This window comes from Corvus kubaryi, unplaced genomic scaffold (assembly GCF_017639235.1).
Source record: "Corvus kubaryi isolate FWS band 111438036 unplaced genomic scaffold, C.kubaryi_AGA036_p1.0 136, whole genome shotgun sequence".
Lineage (NCBI taxonomy): Eukaryota > Metazoa > Chordata > Aves > Passeriformes > Corvidae > Corvus > Corvus kubaryi.
Window position 1 is genome coordinate 8216562 of NW_024580670.1, and position 18229 is coordinate 8234790.

General features: G+C 42.4%; 1 protein-coding gene across 1 annotated transcript in view; it reads left to right on the top strand.

Moving 5' to 3' along the window:
- Positions 1–17641, top strand: part of FHIT (fragile histidine triad diadenosine triphosphatase) — a 146168-nt gene extending 128527 nt beyond the window's left edge. The window contains exons 6-7 of the mRNA XM_042053820.1: positions 9738–9841; positions 17320–17641. Coding sequence (XP_041909754.1) covers positions 9738–9839 — 102 coding nt within the window. The 3' untranslated portion in view covers positions 9840–9841; positions 17320–17641. The remainder of the gene's footprint in view (positions 1–9737; positions 9842–17319) is intronic.
- Positions 17642–18229: the final 588 nt, after the last annotated feature.

Below are 18229 nucleotides of genomic sequence, written 5' to 3' on the forward strand. Positions count from 1 at the left end.
TGCAGGAGCAGAGTAGCTCCTTTGATCCACACTCTTTCTTTTTTTAACATTAAAAGTCCTTCTGGTGAAAATCTGCCATTATGCATGTGGCTCATCAGTAGTCGATGTGGTAGGCTCTGTGTCTCCTCAAAGGTTATGAAGCCACATTAAAGTAGTCTTTTATATTGTTTGTAAAGTTCATGTGTATGACAGCACGGACATTGAAGCCCAGCTCCTCACTGAGCCAAACTGCATTAACAAGTTCCGAGGGGGTGTGTGCAGTTGACCTGTCCAGAGCATTGCAGTGACTCGGTGGCAAAGGGCAGCACAGGGAAAGGATGAACCTGGAAGGGGATGCAGAGCACCAGGAGGACCTGGCAGCAGGTGCCCAAGTCCCTTGGCCACAGCCAGCTGCCACCACCCAGCTGTCACAGGCCTGGGGATACCACAGGGACACAGAGACCTGGGCAGGGAGGGTTTCTCTACACTGGGTTTCTCACGGGTGAGTTTTAAGCTCTTTTGTGACTATTTTTACTGTGATGAGAGTGTTTGGCCCGTAATGTCTCACCAGGATTTTTCAGATTCTTTTTGATCATCTTGCTCTTTCTCAGCGTTTCCCTCTTACTGCTGTTGATTTAAATGTCATGACATTTTAAACATGACTTATTATAACAAAACAGTATATAAAACAATATGCTGCATAATAAATGCAGCCATCTTTTCTTGAGTGAATGTTAAATGAGAGCAATTTATTCCTCAACTTATTTTACTACTTACTAGAGGGTATTGGCTGCCTAAATCCCAGGGAGGCAATCCCGGTGGTGAAGTAGCCTTGCATGTGCAAGGCTGAAAGCTAAAGAAGTATTTGAGGGATGCCTGGGGGAAAATGCTGTCTGGGGATGTAGCTTTATCCAGGAGTGCTGTGATCCTGAGCACTGTGGGGGAAAGCAGACTGGGTCACCCTGGGAAGGTCTGTTGGCAGGCGAGGGGTCCCCTGAGAAGCACACACAAAAGCAGGCTTTGAAGCCCTGTGGTTCACCTCAATTATGCAGTATGTGTCATTTCAGACACTGAAGTCTCCTTGAAATCCTCCTACAGTCAGTGGAGGGAGTGACTCAGAGTATGAGTTACTCCTGAACACATTGATGGAATGTTTTCATCTTAATTTCAGCAAGTGTTGCTGAGGGTGAGGATTTTTGTTTTAATAGGAATAAACTAATTCCCCAGAGAAGAAATACACTCTGACCACTGTTGGCTCTTCCTGCACATCCCAGAGATGTGATGAGAGAGGTGGAACTCCCCCCTGGAGATGAGGGCATGCTCCCATTCCCCTGCAGGGTGAACTGCCTCTGTGCCAATGCCATAGGACCTGCAGCTGATATCCTTTGTGCCGTCAGAAAAAGACAAAGAAAGCAAATAAACCAGATCAACCCCCTTAACTCACGTGTTTTCCTTGGCATGTCATGAATCTTACTGAGTGTGCTCAGGGTACGGCAAATATTTGTCTAAAGTTAAGAAGATTACTAAGGGAAGTTCTGACTTTGAAACTCACTGCAGCAGGAGCCAGAATACATCAGCCTGATACAGGCACCTTGAGGTTATCTCTGCTCCTGGAGTGGGACATGCACATCTCTCTGCAGCTCTGACCTTTTAGGATGAGGCTTTCAGTCAAGTAATACATGCACCTGCATGAAATTTTTGAATCACTGACTCTATCCTTGATTAAAGTGCTTTTCCTTGATTAAAAATAGCCTTTTTCCAAATGAGTAATGTTGCATGGCAGGCTGTGCACGCAGGATAAGGTTTCCTCCAACATTATCACACTGATGACATTGCCATTTCTTAACCAGGTCTCTGTGTGACACATTTCTCTTGTACAGACAGCCCTCTGTAGGCAAGGCCATTAGGAAGCTCCCCACAAAAATCCATCTTCTCTTCCCAGGTGAGGAAGACTACAGAGGTGTTTCAAACATTATCTGCTAACTAGGAGGATAATGGGCATGGTGAAAATGTATCTAAACACTGATATAGATTCTTGCCTGGATTCAAATCAGGCTGTAAATAGCAGTTCCCCAAGTCTTTGGCAGGACTTCTTACCCCAGTGGATATTCCTTCAAGTATCTCCCTTATAATGTGCTCACTTTCCAAGAATTTTATCTCAGTTGGAGCCAAACTGGAAGTCTGTCAAGATCTGAGTTCTTCAGAGTGCAATCTACATATTTCACCGAATGGCAAACGTGTTTTCTATACAACTGTCATTCTTCTTGTGGGCTTACTTGTCTTTTATATTTTCAAAAGCAAATTTCTTAAGGTTCCTTTTATATTTATTCTTTTTTCTTATCTGAATTGTTGGAAACTGGGGTTTGCAGAGTTTATTTTAGCAAAGCACTTAAACACATATGCTTAAGGGTTTTACTTAACCTTTATGTGTTTTCACAAAATTCTCTTCATATAAGTGCTTTGCTAAAAAGTGTGCAGTTATTCATATGTCCATGTGAAGTGTAAGGTTCAAGTCTTTCCCCAAAGCACAACAATAAAACTGAAAAAATATTTGCAGTCACTATGACAAAGAGTCAACAGGAGGGGAAAGAAGCACCGCTCTCTAAAACACAGCTTTGATAAACTGAGGTTTCCAGTGGAATACATGCTTTGCAGCAATATCAGCAGCTGTGAGGTAGAAGCATATTTCATGCAGATTGGAGAAGGATTTTCCAGTAGATAGTTTAAAAATTGTCTCCTATAAAATGCAGATAATTCAGGCTTTCTTCCCATCTCCTTAAATAATTCAGATTTAATGCAGCAAGCAAAACCCACCCCAAAATCAGGGATTTCTGATTCATGGAAACACAGATATCTGTATGATATAGAATCATAAGCAAAGTCAGCAGATGAGAAAATTATAGGATATGGGTGTTCACTGTAAATTAGAGCAATTAAATTACAGCAGTTTTGTAGCTGTAATTAAATATGGAAATACGCCAAGAGATGCAGAAAGCACTGAACTGTCTGAGCTGCTCAGGCTGTGAGGGGGAGCAGTGGAAAAGGGGCTTGGAAAGGGGCCCTGATCCCACAGCAGCTGGTGGGGGCAGAGAGGCCTCCAGCACTGTATTAACACAAAGTCAGGTAGGTCTCTTGTGTGGTCAAGGGGGAGCCTGCTGTGCTTGTTCTCTGCCTTGTTTTTGCCTTTCCTGGGCCCTGAGCAGAACAGGGGTGATGCTCAGCTGGAAGACAAGCCCAGGGCTGGGAGCTGCTGCAATGATTTCCCCCAGGCAGATAGAACAGGATGTGTAAGGCCATGTGATTCCAGCATCCTTGAGAAGCTGCTTCATGAAATCACTGTGTTTCATCCATTATTCTTTCATTTTACATTGCAAGTCAAGTCAGGACTTGAGCTGCAACTGAAGGAAATGAGATGGAGGCTCAGACTGGCAGAGGAGGGCACCTACCAAAAAGCTCACACTCCTTTCAGCAAGACAGCAGAGAGTGAGGAAAGGCTGGAGCATAGCAGGAGGTACAGATAATAGCAGTAAATGCTGCATTTAATCACATTGTGGGGTAGGGTGGAAATGAATTCTTATTAGGTTATAAGTGAAATACAAAGTGAAGTAAAAGGAAAGAAAGCACTGGTGAAAAAGAGCAAGGAGGTCAAGACCAGGGGGAACAGGGCAAAGGAAGCAATTCAGGAGTTAAGTTGTAAAAGCAGTACCAGAGGAGGCTTAGGTGGCTGGAAGTCATCACCAGGACCAGTATATCACCAAAGGGCTGAGGACCCAGAGCCAGCTCAGCCCTGGAGTTTGTCTCCCATGGGGTGGGATGCTCCACCACAGCTGCAGTGCAAGAACAGGAGCAGGAGTGTGCTCTGGAGTGTGTTGGTCACACAGCTCTGCTGCCGTAAGGGAGCTGGGGGAAGCAACGTGTGGCAGCCCTGGGATCAAGTTTGTCTCCAGCCTCTGGAAAAGGGTTTCTACTGGTGAGAAGAAATTAGATTTTCAGCCTCCTCATGGTTTATATGTTAATCTGATGTTGAGATATCACTCTGAATATTTCACCACAGTGTAGGAGTTAAGTACAGAAAAGATGCCTGGGTATCTCAAGGTGTATTGGTAATAATGAACCGCAGCTGGGTAATGCCTAATCTCTGAATCAAGCCACTGGCAAAAATTCATTCTTTTTTTTTGTTAGCTGCTGGTTTTGATAATACTATATTTTATAATTGCTGAAGCAGCTGAGTTTTGTTATGTTGCTGCAGTTTTGTGTAATTACTCTCCATCACTATAATTTTTCTTTTAGTTAAATGCATTGGAGGTTATAAACTCTTAACTATCAACTATAAATATTCATGGAGAGTGAGAATAGTTCTAGCTACCATAAAAGCTTTTTCCCAATAGTTTTGGCTAGTGCAGTATATTTCCACAGGTTGCTTTTCTGGTGGTGTTATGGCATAAGTAGAAAAAAACATAATATACATATCACTTCAAGCAACAGCCAGTCATAGACCCAGGTCCCCTATAGTCTGCTGTGTTGAGAATTCTGGGCTCCTTCACAAAGGGCAAGAAGGAGAGGTCGCCCAATGTGAATGTGCTATAAAACAATATTGTGTTTCCCTTAAGAATTGCGCTGATAAAAACATAGACCATTCTGCAGCACTAGCAACTTTAATAAAATAACATAAAGCACAGCTGTCAGGTCTGCCAGCATCTCACACTGGGAGACATGAGTGAGAAAATGAACACTTTTCACAAGCAGAAATATTCAAAGAGCTCCACTGTTTACATGTAATCAAGACTGACAGTCATAGATTATCAGTGGAAGAGCATTTTCTGCTTGAGGTGAAAGAAGAGGATAATTTATCAGGAAGCCCAAGAAGTCAGACATCAGTAATGATCTGCTTGAAGAAGGGCATATCTTAGAAATAGTGCATTTATTTGTACTGCAAGGCAAGAAGATGTTCACAGTTACAAACAAGAGTCTTGGTGCTTGAAGAATGTGGAGCAGATACAGTGTGTAATTTGCTGGGCAACTGCAATTAGAGAATTGACTAATGTGTGTCTCGGTGCTTGTTCAGAATATTAAAAGAAGAATTTAGCATAATAGAGATTGTCTAAAAGAGCTGTTCATGGTCTCTCATCCTGTTCCCTCCTTTTGGGGTTATCCAAGCTATGCTGAGGGGGTTGCCCACCATCCTGTTGATGCTCAGGATTCAGAGACACTCCTTTAGTGAGTGTCTACAAACACGTTTGGCTACAGAGAAGTCGGGCCTTTCTGAGTTTTGCAGTAAAACATTTTGTCCACCTGGTGCAATGCTTTTGCCTCACCTTTCTCTTAAGAAAACAGGCCAAGTACCAGTTGCTTTGAAACAGTAACTAGTTTGGAGCCCTACAGAAAAGGTTTTATAGACTTGCCTTGCCTTGGCGTGCACTAGTTTGCAGAAGTAGAATTGTTGTACAGAAAGTATCACAAACTTCAAGCTAGTCTGTGTTTGGATATATCTGAGTAAGGATGTCAGCTCAACTTATCCAGCTTTTACTGTCTGACAGGTAGGAAAGATGGATAAGTCACTACTTTTTATGGATGGGTATCTGAGAAATAGAGGCACTCTTTTTTGCTTTAGTTTGAGCAGAACCTTGGAGTGTTCTTGAGGTGCAAGAGAGCTTTGCTTCCTCAGTTTAATCCAAACTTTCAATAGCAAGTCAGATGTTTGCAGATTCACAGCTGGGACTTGGATATGCATGTGAATATGAACGCACTCCGAGGCACAGAAGTCCCTAAGAAACAAGTATCAACAGTTATGTTTGTTTCCCACCTGAATTCTGAATCAGTACAATTTATAACTGAAATATCTATGTTCTTCTCTCCTGGAAGTAGCTTTACAACTTAGCCAAAATACTAAGGAGACTTTCTTAACCTCTCTTTATTAAAACAAACAAACAAAAAAATTACATAAAGTAGCTTTAGCTTACAGAGGCACTCACAGGGAGAACTGAACCCGGTTGAAAAGTACTTTACATAAGAACACATTAAATAACCAGGTGAGACCAAACCCATCCATGATCACATTACCTTGTCACCATTAGAGATCCCTGGCAGATCCAGGAGATTTGAAGAACCAGGGAGGTGCACAGGTGGATCTGCATTGTGCTTTTCAGCTTCCATGGATTCGTAGTATGTGCAATCCCTGAGCTAGAGTTGGTATTGGCAAGCTTTATTTTGTCATCTGTTCGTTGGTGCTGTTGATCTTGAACCTGCAATATTTTTAGCATCCAGAACACCATGGAATGTTGTGGGGTTGGAATGGACCTTAAAGATCACCTAGTCCCAAACCACTTCTGCCATGGCCAGGGACACCTCCCACTAGACCAGGTTGCTCAAGGCCTTATCCAATGTGTCTGAACACTGCCAGGGTTGGGGCATCCACAACTTCCCTGGGCAACCTGTGCCAGCATCTCAACACCCTCACAGTAAAAATGTTCTTCCTAATAATCCAACCTAAATTTCCCCTGTTTCAGTTTGTACCCATTACTCCTTTTCCTATCACTACAATTCCTAATGAAGAGTCACTCTCCCTAGCCTGTGGGCCTCCTTCAGATACTGAAAGGTGCTGTGAGGTCTCCATGCAACCTTCTGTTCTCCAGGCTGAACAGCCCAAATTTTCTCAGCCTGTGTTCATAGAGAAGGTGCTTCTTGGCCTCCTCTGGACTCCTCATCTTGCAAGGTTATCCATAATTTAACTGTTCTGCATCAAAGTGGCTGGCTCTGTGGTTTGGCTTGTAGTAGAGCTGCAGGATGGTGGTGTCAGAGAAGGGTAGGCAGCCACCAGAGGTGGTTTTCCCAAGATCTCCAGTGTTAGTTTGGTAGTTATCAGAAACTGAGTGGCACTGGGGTGATAATTGCCGATTGCACCTCAGAAATGACTGGCACAGTAAGAGCTCTGAGCACACAGTAGTCCTGGGATCCTGTTTGGGGGTAGATGTAGCAATATTATACTGAAATAATACTCATCTATAAGTCAGTTGAACAATGAATATGTTGGCTGCAGCAGTGATTTAACACCTCAGGCTGTTGTTTGACATTCTCAGTGTGCCCACAAAATGTGTAGGCACCTTTTCATTGAGAGAGGCTTGAGATGCCTGTGCTGAGCTCTGGCTGGGTGTCTCGGGGCTGTGCACCGGCAGCCAGGGCTGCTGGGCTCTTCCAGGCAAGTTTCAAGATTCATTGCTGCTCCCCATACATCTGTTTTAACCTCAAGTCAAAGATTGATTATTTTTAAAGGTTAGCTGTTATGTAGCAGAAGAAACCCTCGCCTTTGCCAGCTTTGAGAAGTCACTGTGGTCTGTAACTGCACAGTTTTAATTTAGACAACAACAGCAGCCATTGCAGGTTAACCCTCCTTATTACTACTCACTTCAGTTTCTTTGAACAGGAAAATAATCACAACCTACAAGTCACACCCCCACTTTACCAGTGTCCACGGATGGAGCCAGCTCTCTCCTGGATTGTGCAGAAACAAGATAGCAAGGGAGAACAGCAGCCAAACCACATCACTAAAAGCAATTCTTGTGGGTTAAACAAGGAGACCTGGAGGAACTCGGGCAGCTCTCCCTTGCCCTCCAGCTTTTGCCTGCTGTACCTACCCCCAGTGTTAGGTTGAATGAGCAAGACACTGCTTTTTTTCAGAGAACAGCTCACACCTCAGTCAGATTTACCACCACTTGCCTTGTCCTGGTGCATCCTCTTGTGAAGTGTGAGCATTCCCAGTCCATAGAAAGTACAGATGATGAATATTCTTTCCAACAACTCATTGCCAGGTCAGCTGTGGTATACACACCCTGTGGGTGTGTGCAGAGGGTGAGAGCAGACACGTGAACACAGGGCATGTGCTGGTAGTGTATAGCCTGTACCTGTCCCTGGCTTTTAAATCTTTCTCTCTAATTCTGTGGCATTATTACAAGATGGATTTATAACACACTTAGCGCTAACATAACAATGAAGATTAGTCTTCTATGAGTTGAACAGTAATACACTTTAATTTGCCTACAGCTACTGCATTGTATTGGCATGAAAGGAAATGGCTTTCTAATACAGCTTCATCTGCTGAGCAGGGAGAAATCTGTGCTGCAGAGTGTAAAACTACATAGGACTATAGCTGGCAGCAAAATTCAGAGTAGGAGAAACATAGTACAAATAAAAGTATTTGTGAGTTGGAGGTATGCTAACAATCCTAGTTTATTGCTAAACATGCCATATACAGTAATGCAGTTTGCTTGGCAGGTTCATGATGGCTTCATTTTTGTTTTTTCACCACTTCATCTTCCATACTAAAATTTGTCCTGGAATAAAAGGTGTAAATTCATTAGTTTTCAACTTCATTTCATGACATTAACAAAATGTGGATGCTAAAAAGCGGGAGCAGAGGAATTTTCCAGCTGCTGAAGCATTTTGTGAAGTTTTCCTTTCTCATGCTTCGGCTGAGAAACAGTGAAAGATGGTTTTGTAAACTAACTCTCTATCTTGCACCTGCACGGTCTTGTTTTGGTTTATTGAAGTAAATATTTTGAAATAGGCGTCGTAGCATTCAGCCAATCACTCTGGGAGGTGTACGGTCAAGCAGCCAATAATGTAATTTCTCTATTGCGCACCAAGTTATATAAACGAGGTGATAATTAATTAAATAATCCCACTTTATCCTGGAATTCCGTGTGGTGATTATTGCCGTCCCTGGGGACAACAGCGACATCAAAAAGTTGATATTATGAAGTTCCTTAGAAGTGCTGGTGCTGTTAATGCAATCTGTGCTCTAAACCTAGAGAACCACTGGAATCTCAATACTTAATCCATTAAGTAAATGTTTCTGCTGTATGGTGTAAATGCTGCCTTCACTTGACAAATGTCAGGCGTTCTTTGAATGGATGTGTGCACAAATAGTCACTGAAGTGCCAGTATTTACCATGATATGGAACTCCCCTCTTCAGGAAAGCAGCAAAGCCATCAGCTTCTCCCTTATTCTTGAGTGGCAAAGGAAGAAATTATCATGTCTGGGACAATATCATGTAATAGTTACTGCATATGGGATAGAGTGAATTTTTGTGGTCATAGTGTGCAAGTTGGACACAAAAATTATATGTTTCTTATACTTTTCCAAGAAATCAATGAAATATAATTATGCTTAAAACAACAGGTTTTGTTTCTAGACCAGGGATGTGTCTTGCTTTCAACAATGGGAGGGAAGGATTAATAACTTGCATGCAGAGAGGGAATGAAAAAAAGTATTAATATAAACTGCTTGTGGGAAACAGTTGCAACAGGGCCTTGTTATCACAATAGGTCTTTGATAGGAAAGCTTGGCCTCATGGGCAGAGGAAAAGACAGAGAGAAAAATTTACAGGAAATTCTGACGAGATGTCCAGCTCACTCCACTGGTGTGGTGGGTGCTTCAAAGTAACTGAGTGTTATCCTATTGTTTTACATTCCAGCTTTGCATCAAAGACTCACAAGGTGTCTGACCATCAGCCCACAAAGCTGAGCCTGTCACTGCCTGTCACTCACCCTGACACCTGGTGTTGTCCTTGTAAATGCAGCAGAGCCAGTTAACCCCTGTCACCACTCTAGGCCAGCAACCTTCACGCTTCCTCTCTTCATCACCAGCTCCATCCATCCTGAAGACACATGGACCAGTTAGATTGATTGCCCTAAAATTGATAATAAAACTGAAAAAAAAAAATCAACAGACTTTTTTTTTTCTTCTTTCTCCCTCAAAAAAGTTGCAACGACATGACAAAGAGGATTCCCCTGACAAGTGGAGGACAGAAGAAGAAATGGCAGCTGAAGCAGAAATTCTGAAGAAGTATTTCCAGGAAAATTAGAGGTAATGGTTTGAATGTTGACTTACTCCTGCAACACCCAAAACTCTGCTCAAGCCTCCAGAGGCTTCTTGAGGACAACAGGGAAAATACCTAGAATGGAACAAAAGAAACCAAAGCTCTTAGGTTTGTGTTGTTTCCAAAAGGACACAGCACTCCAACAGCAGCTGAAATAACATGCTCCTTCTTGAACAAATCAGCACCATCCTGCATTTTTTTTCCAGACAGCAAAAATAGTAGTGTATCTGGAAATGAGAACCATCAGCACTTACTTAAGAGGAGACTTTAACCTAGCATATCCTCCCTCTGTTTTCAGGATGGAAAATAGCCCTGGTACCTCTACAAAGAGCTAAAATTGGTGTGTCTGTGTACAGCCACATATGCATATGCACCTATACATACAAAATTGCATCAGAATTCAGACTATAGAGCGGATAAGCAAATACTAACTTCACCTGTCAAGTATTAAATTATCCGATCAGTTCAACTTCCAAAACTAAGCCTGATGGAAAACTGCCTGTTCTACTAAATTTTCCACTGGTCCTAAAAGGAAAAAAAATTATTTGCAGGGAGGAATAGAAAAGAAAAAACACTTGGCAAACACTAACATTGGTCTCTAGAAATTGAGAGTTTTTCATTCTGTACCTGGAGTCCCAGGAGCCAGATTCTTCCAGCAGAAATGAACTGGCCCCCGGAGATCAATGTGAGTTAGGCTGGGATGTAACGCTGCAGCAAGGATGCCAAAAGCTCCCTCTCCCCTGCTCCCCATATGCTGTTTGCCATCATCCAGCACTCTCACTTCTCTGTCATTTCTGTCTGTTTCATGTTTTTCCTCTGATAACCAAAATCCCATAAATAACCCTCCTCTCTCTGTGTGACTCACTGCTTGCAGCCCAGCTTGAGAAATCTTGAACTAAACTGTGCATTGTATGCGTGGCACACTTACGTGGCAGCTCTCATCTCCTGTGCCATTCTGCCATTTGGATGGCATTTTGGATGACTCCATTTGGAGTTCATCAGACTGCCTCTTCCATTTTTTCTTGCATCATGACCATGCTCTTGTCTTCTCCAGCCAAAGTAGCTATGCCAACCGTTCTGTGGATGGGTATAGAAAAAGCCATGTAACACATGTAATTCCCATCTGTGAAGAAAATTTCTCCCCAGCAGCTGGGATCTCCAGGGTTTGGAGCAGCAGGGTTTGGGCTACACAGTCACATTTCTGCAGTGGCTGCTGGAGTTGCATTTAGACACCCACTTTTAACCTTCTCAGAAATAAGCTGCTCAAAAATGAATTACTTAGCCAGGAAGAGCATATTCTTGGTAATGCACGTGTAAGCACCCTTCTCTAACAGAGGCATTGTGTGGTGCTTCATCTATGGCCCAGCAACAAATGAGCAGTACTTAGGGGAAAATGACACATCCCTATTCCAGTGTGATAGTGTTTCCCTTTATTGATTTGGTAGGTTTGGGAGGGATTTTTTTTTTTTGGTCTGGTCAGAAATTAATTGGAAATGTGTTTTTTTCTAGAGATTCTCAAATGGGTTGGAATTAAATCCCCACATATCAATAAAATCTTCTTTATCTCTTCTGATACTAAACACAAAGCTGGATATATAAATTCATTCCTGCAAGCAAATTCATGTGGCTGGACATCTATTTCCATTTATTATGAAAATGAATCAGCATGTGTCTGCATGGATGACCTCTTGATACATTTCCCATGATATTAAGGTCATTACCTTTCCTAGAACAAACTGGTAAATTAAATCTTCCTGACATCATTATCATGAGAGTGCCTAGTACAGGCAGTCCTTCCAACCCTTGATTCCCAACACTGGGCATCACTGTCAATCTCTTCTCCCTGACATTATTTTGCTTCTGAGGTTTAAGGCTCTGAACCTGAGACAAAGGTTCTCTGCACCTTCTGTATTTCTCAGCCTTTACCTTCTCTCTTAACCTTGCTTCTAAAGTGATGAAGATTGAAAACTTTTGTCAAATTGACAAGGTTATATGCATCCTTCTTTGAAGCTATTTTTGAATTTCACCTACAAATGATTTATTTTGCCATTTGTATGTTTACCTGAATGACACTTGACTTGAGGTTTTTTCATGCAGCACAGGGAAAGTCAGAAAGAGCTGAATGTGGGTGTTCTGCAGCCAATAAGTAGCAATTTTAAAGGCCTCATGCATTATTTTTCTACTTCACTGTTTTGTTCAAAGAAGCCCAGATTAGCTAGATTAGCCTGGGCAGACCAAGCTGTGTTTTAGGGCTTTTCCAGCTACCCTTCCATTTATCACAAGTCCTTCACCACCTGCCACAACTCCTATATGACTGGACTAGGTACAGTAGCACCTTTTACCTGTATTTAGAGACTATCTGATCAAGAAGGACTTGCAAGTTACTTTTCTTTCCCCTAAGAAATACTTGAATAAGGCAAGAAGCTCTTGGTTCTCTCCCTACTTCATTTGCTGCTGCTGATCCCTCTTGGCTGGCTGACTGACTACAGTTAATTGCATCTACGTCAGTCCCCAGATGACCCAAGATATCCACCCACTTGCTTAAAGAAATTAACCCATTTAGCCTTGCTAAGTTTCTACCCTTGAGAAAATTATTATCTTTAAATCTTTTGTGTGTGCAATTGCCTGGAGTGTATGAAACTGAAATCAGTGAGTGAATTTGTGTTTTGCATGTGTTTCTGGTCTTCCCCCGGGTTTCCCCATGCCAGTGTATCCCACCTCATTAGAAGGACTTGTCACTTCTTGAACAACCCCAGCAAGTGCAGGCTCTGCTCAAAGAACTGTGTCTGCAGAGCTGAAGTTCTGGAGAACGCCACATGACTCCAGAAGAGAGAAAGAAAAGGAAAGAAAAGCTTTCTGGGGGGAGGATATTTAATACAGAATTTCCCCACTTAATCACTCTCTTGCTTAGCAGCACCAAGAGTTTACCTCTTTAGAATCTCTTTGGGAGCTGTTTCTCATTCCGTGTTGGCTGTCCTATGGTTGTGTTTGATAACTTGGTTGTTTCTTGAGGTGGATCCACAGGGAAATGTCCTTACTCAAAGAGCAGGATTTGATGCAGCACCCTAATTTCCAAGCCTATTTTCAGATGCGCCTTTTGAATTTTCTATCTATGTATAGCTGAGTGTTTTGATAGTCTGTTTTGTGCATTTTAAATTGCACATGCCAGCAAAAAGGCTAAAGATTAAAAGACTTACTAACCTTCAGATAGTATGTGAAAAATGTTTCTCTTCAAAGGCAGTTTCGCTCTGTGTTGTTATTTCTGAAGGAAGAACCAGGCTGCACAAGTTTCAGTAGATGTTTTCCTATTGCTGAAGTAATACTTTTATGCCATTAGAAAAGTAGTCAGTCTTAAGTACCATGTCAAAATGTACCTTTGCATAAAGAAGTTGACAGTGATATTCTGTTGCCAAGTGCTTGGAGTTACAAATATTCGACAGCTTTTAATTGCTTAACCACCTGAATATTTTGTGTCCTGCAACATGCCAAATTCTTGTAAAAATCCCTCCAAATAATGTGTCCTGCACAGTCTTGCAAGACTTCTGATGTCAGTTCTCCCCCTTGTCCCCAGTCTGGCAATGTTTCTGGATAATATAGTTGTTCCAGCTTTTCTGGAGAGTATAAATTTTGTTCTTTTTTTCCCCACTCATTCTTTGAGAGCACTCATCCTGCCTCAGAGCTGCCTGTTCTGCACCAAGATCTCGGCATGTGTGGAAAAATGCTGTTCTGTTGACTTCAGCAGGGAAATTACCACTGATAGCAGCAGCTGGCTAGGGGGAATTTAAACTGGCAATTTGAATTGCATCTGATTTTGCTCCAGCACCTCTGGAGTGTGACAGTCCATGCTGCATGCATGAGCGTGAACACCAGAGAAATCCCATCACTTTCCTTAAATTTAGGCAAGTATGAAAAAATTACTTGCAACACCCATCTTTGCTTGTTTTTCTGTAAGAAAAACCCTCCTATTATTTCTGGTACTTTAAACTGCATAAACCCACAAAATAATGGCTATGCCTGCGATCCACAGAGTGCATCCAGGACGCAGTGAGGACACAGTCTGCCCCAGAAGATGCTGTACCTGCACTGTGGGCCACAGAGCAGGTTGTCCCCTGGGTGGGCACCACAGTGACAACACAGGCATGGTCAGAGGTATTTTCTGCACTAGGCGCTGCCTGTTGGCAAAGCAGAATTCCTGGGCACTTGTGAAAAACACAGCATGCTGTGGTAAGGGACATGGGAGCAGGGACAAGGGGTGCAGCAAGCAGAGACCCTCAGTAGTTTCAGAGCCTCACTGCGTAAGCAGGGCAACCTTTTGAGTGCTTACACTGGAGTTAGAGTGAAGGTGGTGCCAGGGCCTGGGCAATTCCCAGAGGACATGGTCTAGGAGCTGTTTGTGTGTAATCGTGAAGTAAATACACATCCCAGTAATCTGCTATAGATTTCTCTGCACTCCAGACTTAAGTGCTATTAATTACATCCTCCACTCAGAAGCCTCCAAGAAGCATTAATTAGAAAGCAGGAGCTGGCAGCTTGCTTGTCTGTGTGAAACTATTATGACCTGAGAATGAAGTATAAGCTTAAAGAAACCCATGTTTTATGAAGGTCACCTTGAAAAACATCATAACAATCTGTCAGAAGAGAATGCAGCATTCCAAGTGTGCATTTCAGTGTGACATTATGCTTTAAGTAGTTGGAAATAGCTAAGAGAAGATGGATCAGATCATAGGGTCTGTGCTTTTCCACCCAAAATTCTCTTTTTTCAGCAGTAAGTACATATAAAGTAATGTTTTTGTCATTTCAATGGGATGAAAGGAAAGTTAATTATCAACACAAATCCAACAAACATAATCTGGCCCTTGCTGGTATTTTTTAAGTGTAAAATATCCAGACCCTCCAACTCTGCAGAAGGGAGAAGGTTTATACACAGGAATTACATTACCTCTTCAAGAGAAGGTGTAAACAGCCAGAAGTGGTGCAGTGACTGTATACAGCAGTGACACCCAGACTAGAAAGCTCAGGGCAGAAGGCTTCCCCAAATAAATGTGGTGTGCTAATGCACAGCGGCCTCAGTGTCGAGGTTGATTATTTTTCTGGTTGAAGCATATGATTATTTCTTATGAAAACAGAGCTGCAGGAGAGCTAACTAGAGTTATAAATGAATGTCATCCTCTTGTGGGAGGGAATAATGTTGCCCTCACACCCATTCCAGGGCTCTCTTTTGAGGCTGGCAGTAGTACTGCCCTGAAAGTTATACACCTCATTCTCTGGACTTTCATTTCCCTATAGGTGGCCATTTAATTCAGCTGTCCAGTACATGAATTCCATACAGCACTGCTTGGATCCTGTAATTATAGCTACAGTAGAAACATCAGGGCCAGAGACACGAACACGATTGCACAGCATAAAGGCAAAGCAGCAAATGTGTTACTGTTGGTGAAGAAAGCTGCCAGCCAAATGTTCTCTTAACCTGCTCATCCAGCAGCCTGAATGCCTACCTGGGCTGCCTGTCAAAACCAAATATTGTCAGTGTGATCAGTTCTTGATTCATCGTTGGCTTTGTGTGTCACATTGTATGAGAAGTAAATGGGGAAAGCCGAGCATAAGTGATGGACATTTGTCCCAGGACCTGGGGTAAAAGAGCTGGGGTGCAGGACAACGCTGAGCTTCAAGTAAGGATGATATCAGTATTTTTACACCCAAACCTGTGCTAAAATGATGCTAATCTCTTGCCCCCAAAGCTGCCAGAGGATGCTCTTACTGAGGAGCCAGGGCCTCCTTGAAGCAGATTCACGAAACACGTGCCAAGTGATTCACAGGCTGCCATCAAACTGTCAGTCAGAAGGGGCTTACAATGGAAACTGTTGCTCAAAATGCCGTGGGAATGGGAAACATATGTTTCAGTGAGAAAAGACAATCAAACAAAGAAGTGGGTGGCTGGGGAATTGCAGCCACAACAGCAGCAAGATCCGAGCCTCGTGTGCAGCCCTGGGGAGTGAGTTCGGGGGCCGTGCCCTCGTCTAACACTTGGGTAACAGCTTTGTGTTTAATAAGCTGAAATAATTTTCCCAGTATTGAAGCCAGCTCTAAACATGTTCTGAAGTAAAGGTACAAAACTGAAGATACCAAGCCAAAAGCTCATTTCATGCTCAATTATTAGCAAAGGTTTGTATCATGGTATCCTGTTGCTGTAGCTGCTGCATAATAGAACTGCCCAGAGAGACATTCAAACCAGCAACTCGAACATGACCTCAAAGCTTGAACACTGCCTTTGTGTGAATGTCAGTATCTAGGCTGTGTAGGTGGAAAGGCATTAATGACTCCTCCAGTAAGTAGTTATTTGAGAAAGGAAGAGGCTGATGGATGTTGGAAATGTGTTGGACTGAGCGTACTTGAGTCTCTGTTGTTTGCCAGGATATCAGTCTCTACACAAAGCAGAGGTATTGCAGGGATAAACTCAACTGCCCCATTTGTGTCAGTACCTGGGGCTGCTGCGAGCCTTCAGCTACCACTGCAGTAGCAACTGTGCCGTGAGTTTGTGCACGGATTTCACACACAGCTTCCACAGCTGTCAGGCTCTCAGCATTTCTGTTTCTCTGCTTCAGGAACACCTTCTACATCTGTCATGGCACCTATTACAGGTCTTTTACTAGGATGGACCACCAAGAGATGCATAAAATTGGAGCAGACATGGCAAGAAATGCCCCATTCATTCTCCAGCGTGGGAGGCTGGGGGCATTTTCAGGGTGATGGTCCCAAATCACCAGTGTGTCATTCCTTGGCATTAGGCAGAGTCCCACCACAGAGTCAGAATGGATGAGGATATACAAGAGATGATAGTCTTGAAAGATTATTTGTAGGAGCTTATATAAGAGATCATGAGCCCCAAAGAGTCTTGTATGAGGTTATTATAGCAAAATAGGTTTGAAGAGTAAGAAGCTGGATTTGATGACACAGGATGCCCTTTCTAATCCTTTGTTCCTATGAGGAGCGGTCAACAGAGCTGGGGACTGTGCTGTCTTACTCAGGGGCATCAGAGAGGTGGCCTCACTTCATGTTTGTTTTTTGTAAAATGATCCTGACCTCCATCCAAGGTCGCTTTGTGAGTTAGGAATGAAAAGCCCGATATGAAAGGCAGGCATTAGTATTATTTGGAAGTGCGGTTTATTGAAAAAGCAGATAATAAATCAAACAAATCTCTTTCTTGCTCTGGTAAATAATTTTTAAATAGTTGCGTGCAAGGCTTTTCTCCTTTCTCTGTTGCAAAGGCTGTAATAGGAGCTGCAATGTGCTGTGTGGGGGTTTAACACTGAATACCTCCTTTTGCCTATTGCTGTCAGTGACTCCTGTCAGAACACACTAATGAGCACCTAAGTTGTTAGTAATAAACAGCCTCACATTTTGTCTTACTAACAAAGATCTAAGCTGCTATTATATGTAATGATCTGTTATGTTTGATATTTCTCAGGTAACAAAGTATTTGGAACACATCCCATGACATCAGAAAGTCCCCAGAAAGAACGACCTCATTCCCCAGTTCTCAGTGGCCCTGGAGCTGCAGCTCAATAATTTTATTATGTTCTACAAATATGGGATTCTTCTATGAAAAATTTTATTGGACCTTTGGATATCATCAAGGTTGAATTCCAGCTAAGACAACTAAACAGCACTGGTTTAAAATATTGCTCTGAATTGTAACTCATATTTTTCTGAATTGTGTACTTGGGAACGAATCTTTTTAAATTGTCCCTTGGCCTAAATAGAAATAAAGTTCCAGGAAAATCAGGTAACTACTGTGTTCAGGTACTTTATAAAAGTGTTTACTCCATGTTGTGCTCTTTGATTCAGTTATTGTTATTATATGTAGGCTATTTTATCATAGAACAATTAGATATTTTAGCAGTATGGCAATTCCTACAAAACAAGGCTTTGTTACAGACTAGCCAAGATAAACTTGGAGAGCTGTTTTTTTCTTCAGATGAGTTTATAACAAGAAATATTAAGCTTCCTGAGATCTTTCTTTTCTCTGTTCTTTTAATACATTATGACAAGGCTTCTGGAGCTTTAAGTGATAAAAAACACTTCAGTAAAACAATTAATATGTGAAGTTGCTCATGGGATAGTAATCACATTAGGGTTAGACTGGCATGAATGGCTGCTTCCAGCAACAAACAGCACGTGGGAGCCACCCACGTGGAACAATCTCTCGGCAAGAAATGCTGTGTTCAGAACCCCACACAGGAAGAAACCCACCATGGGTTAGTTGTTGATTGCTAACACGTAATACAGGAAAAGAAGTCAAACAACAGATGGAAGAGAGAAGACATGAGACAGCAAGATTTGCATGAAAAGAGCACCCATAATCCTTCTCTGGAACT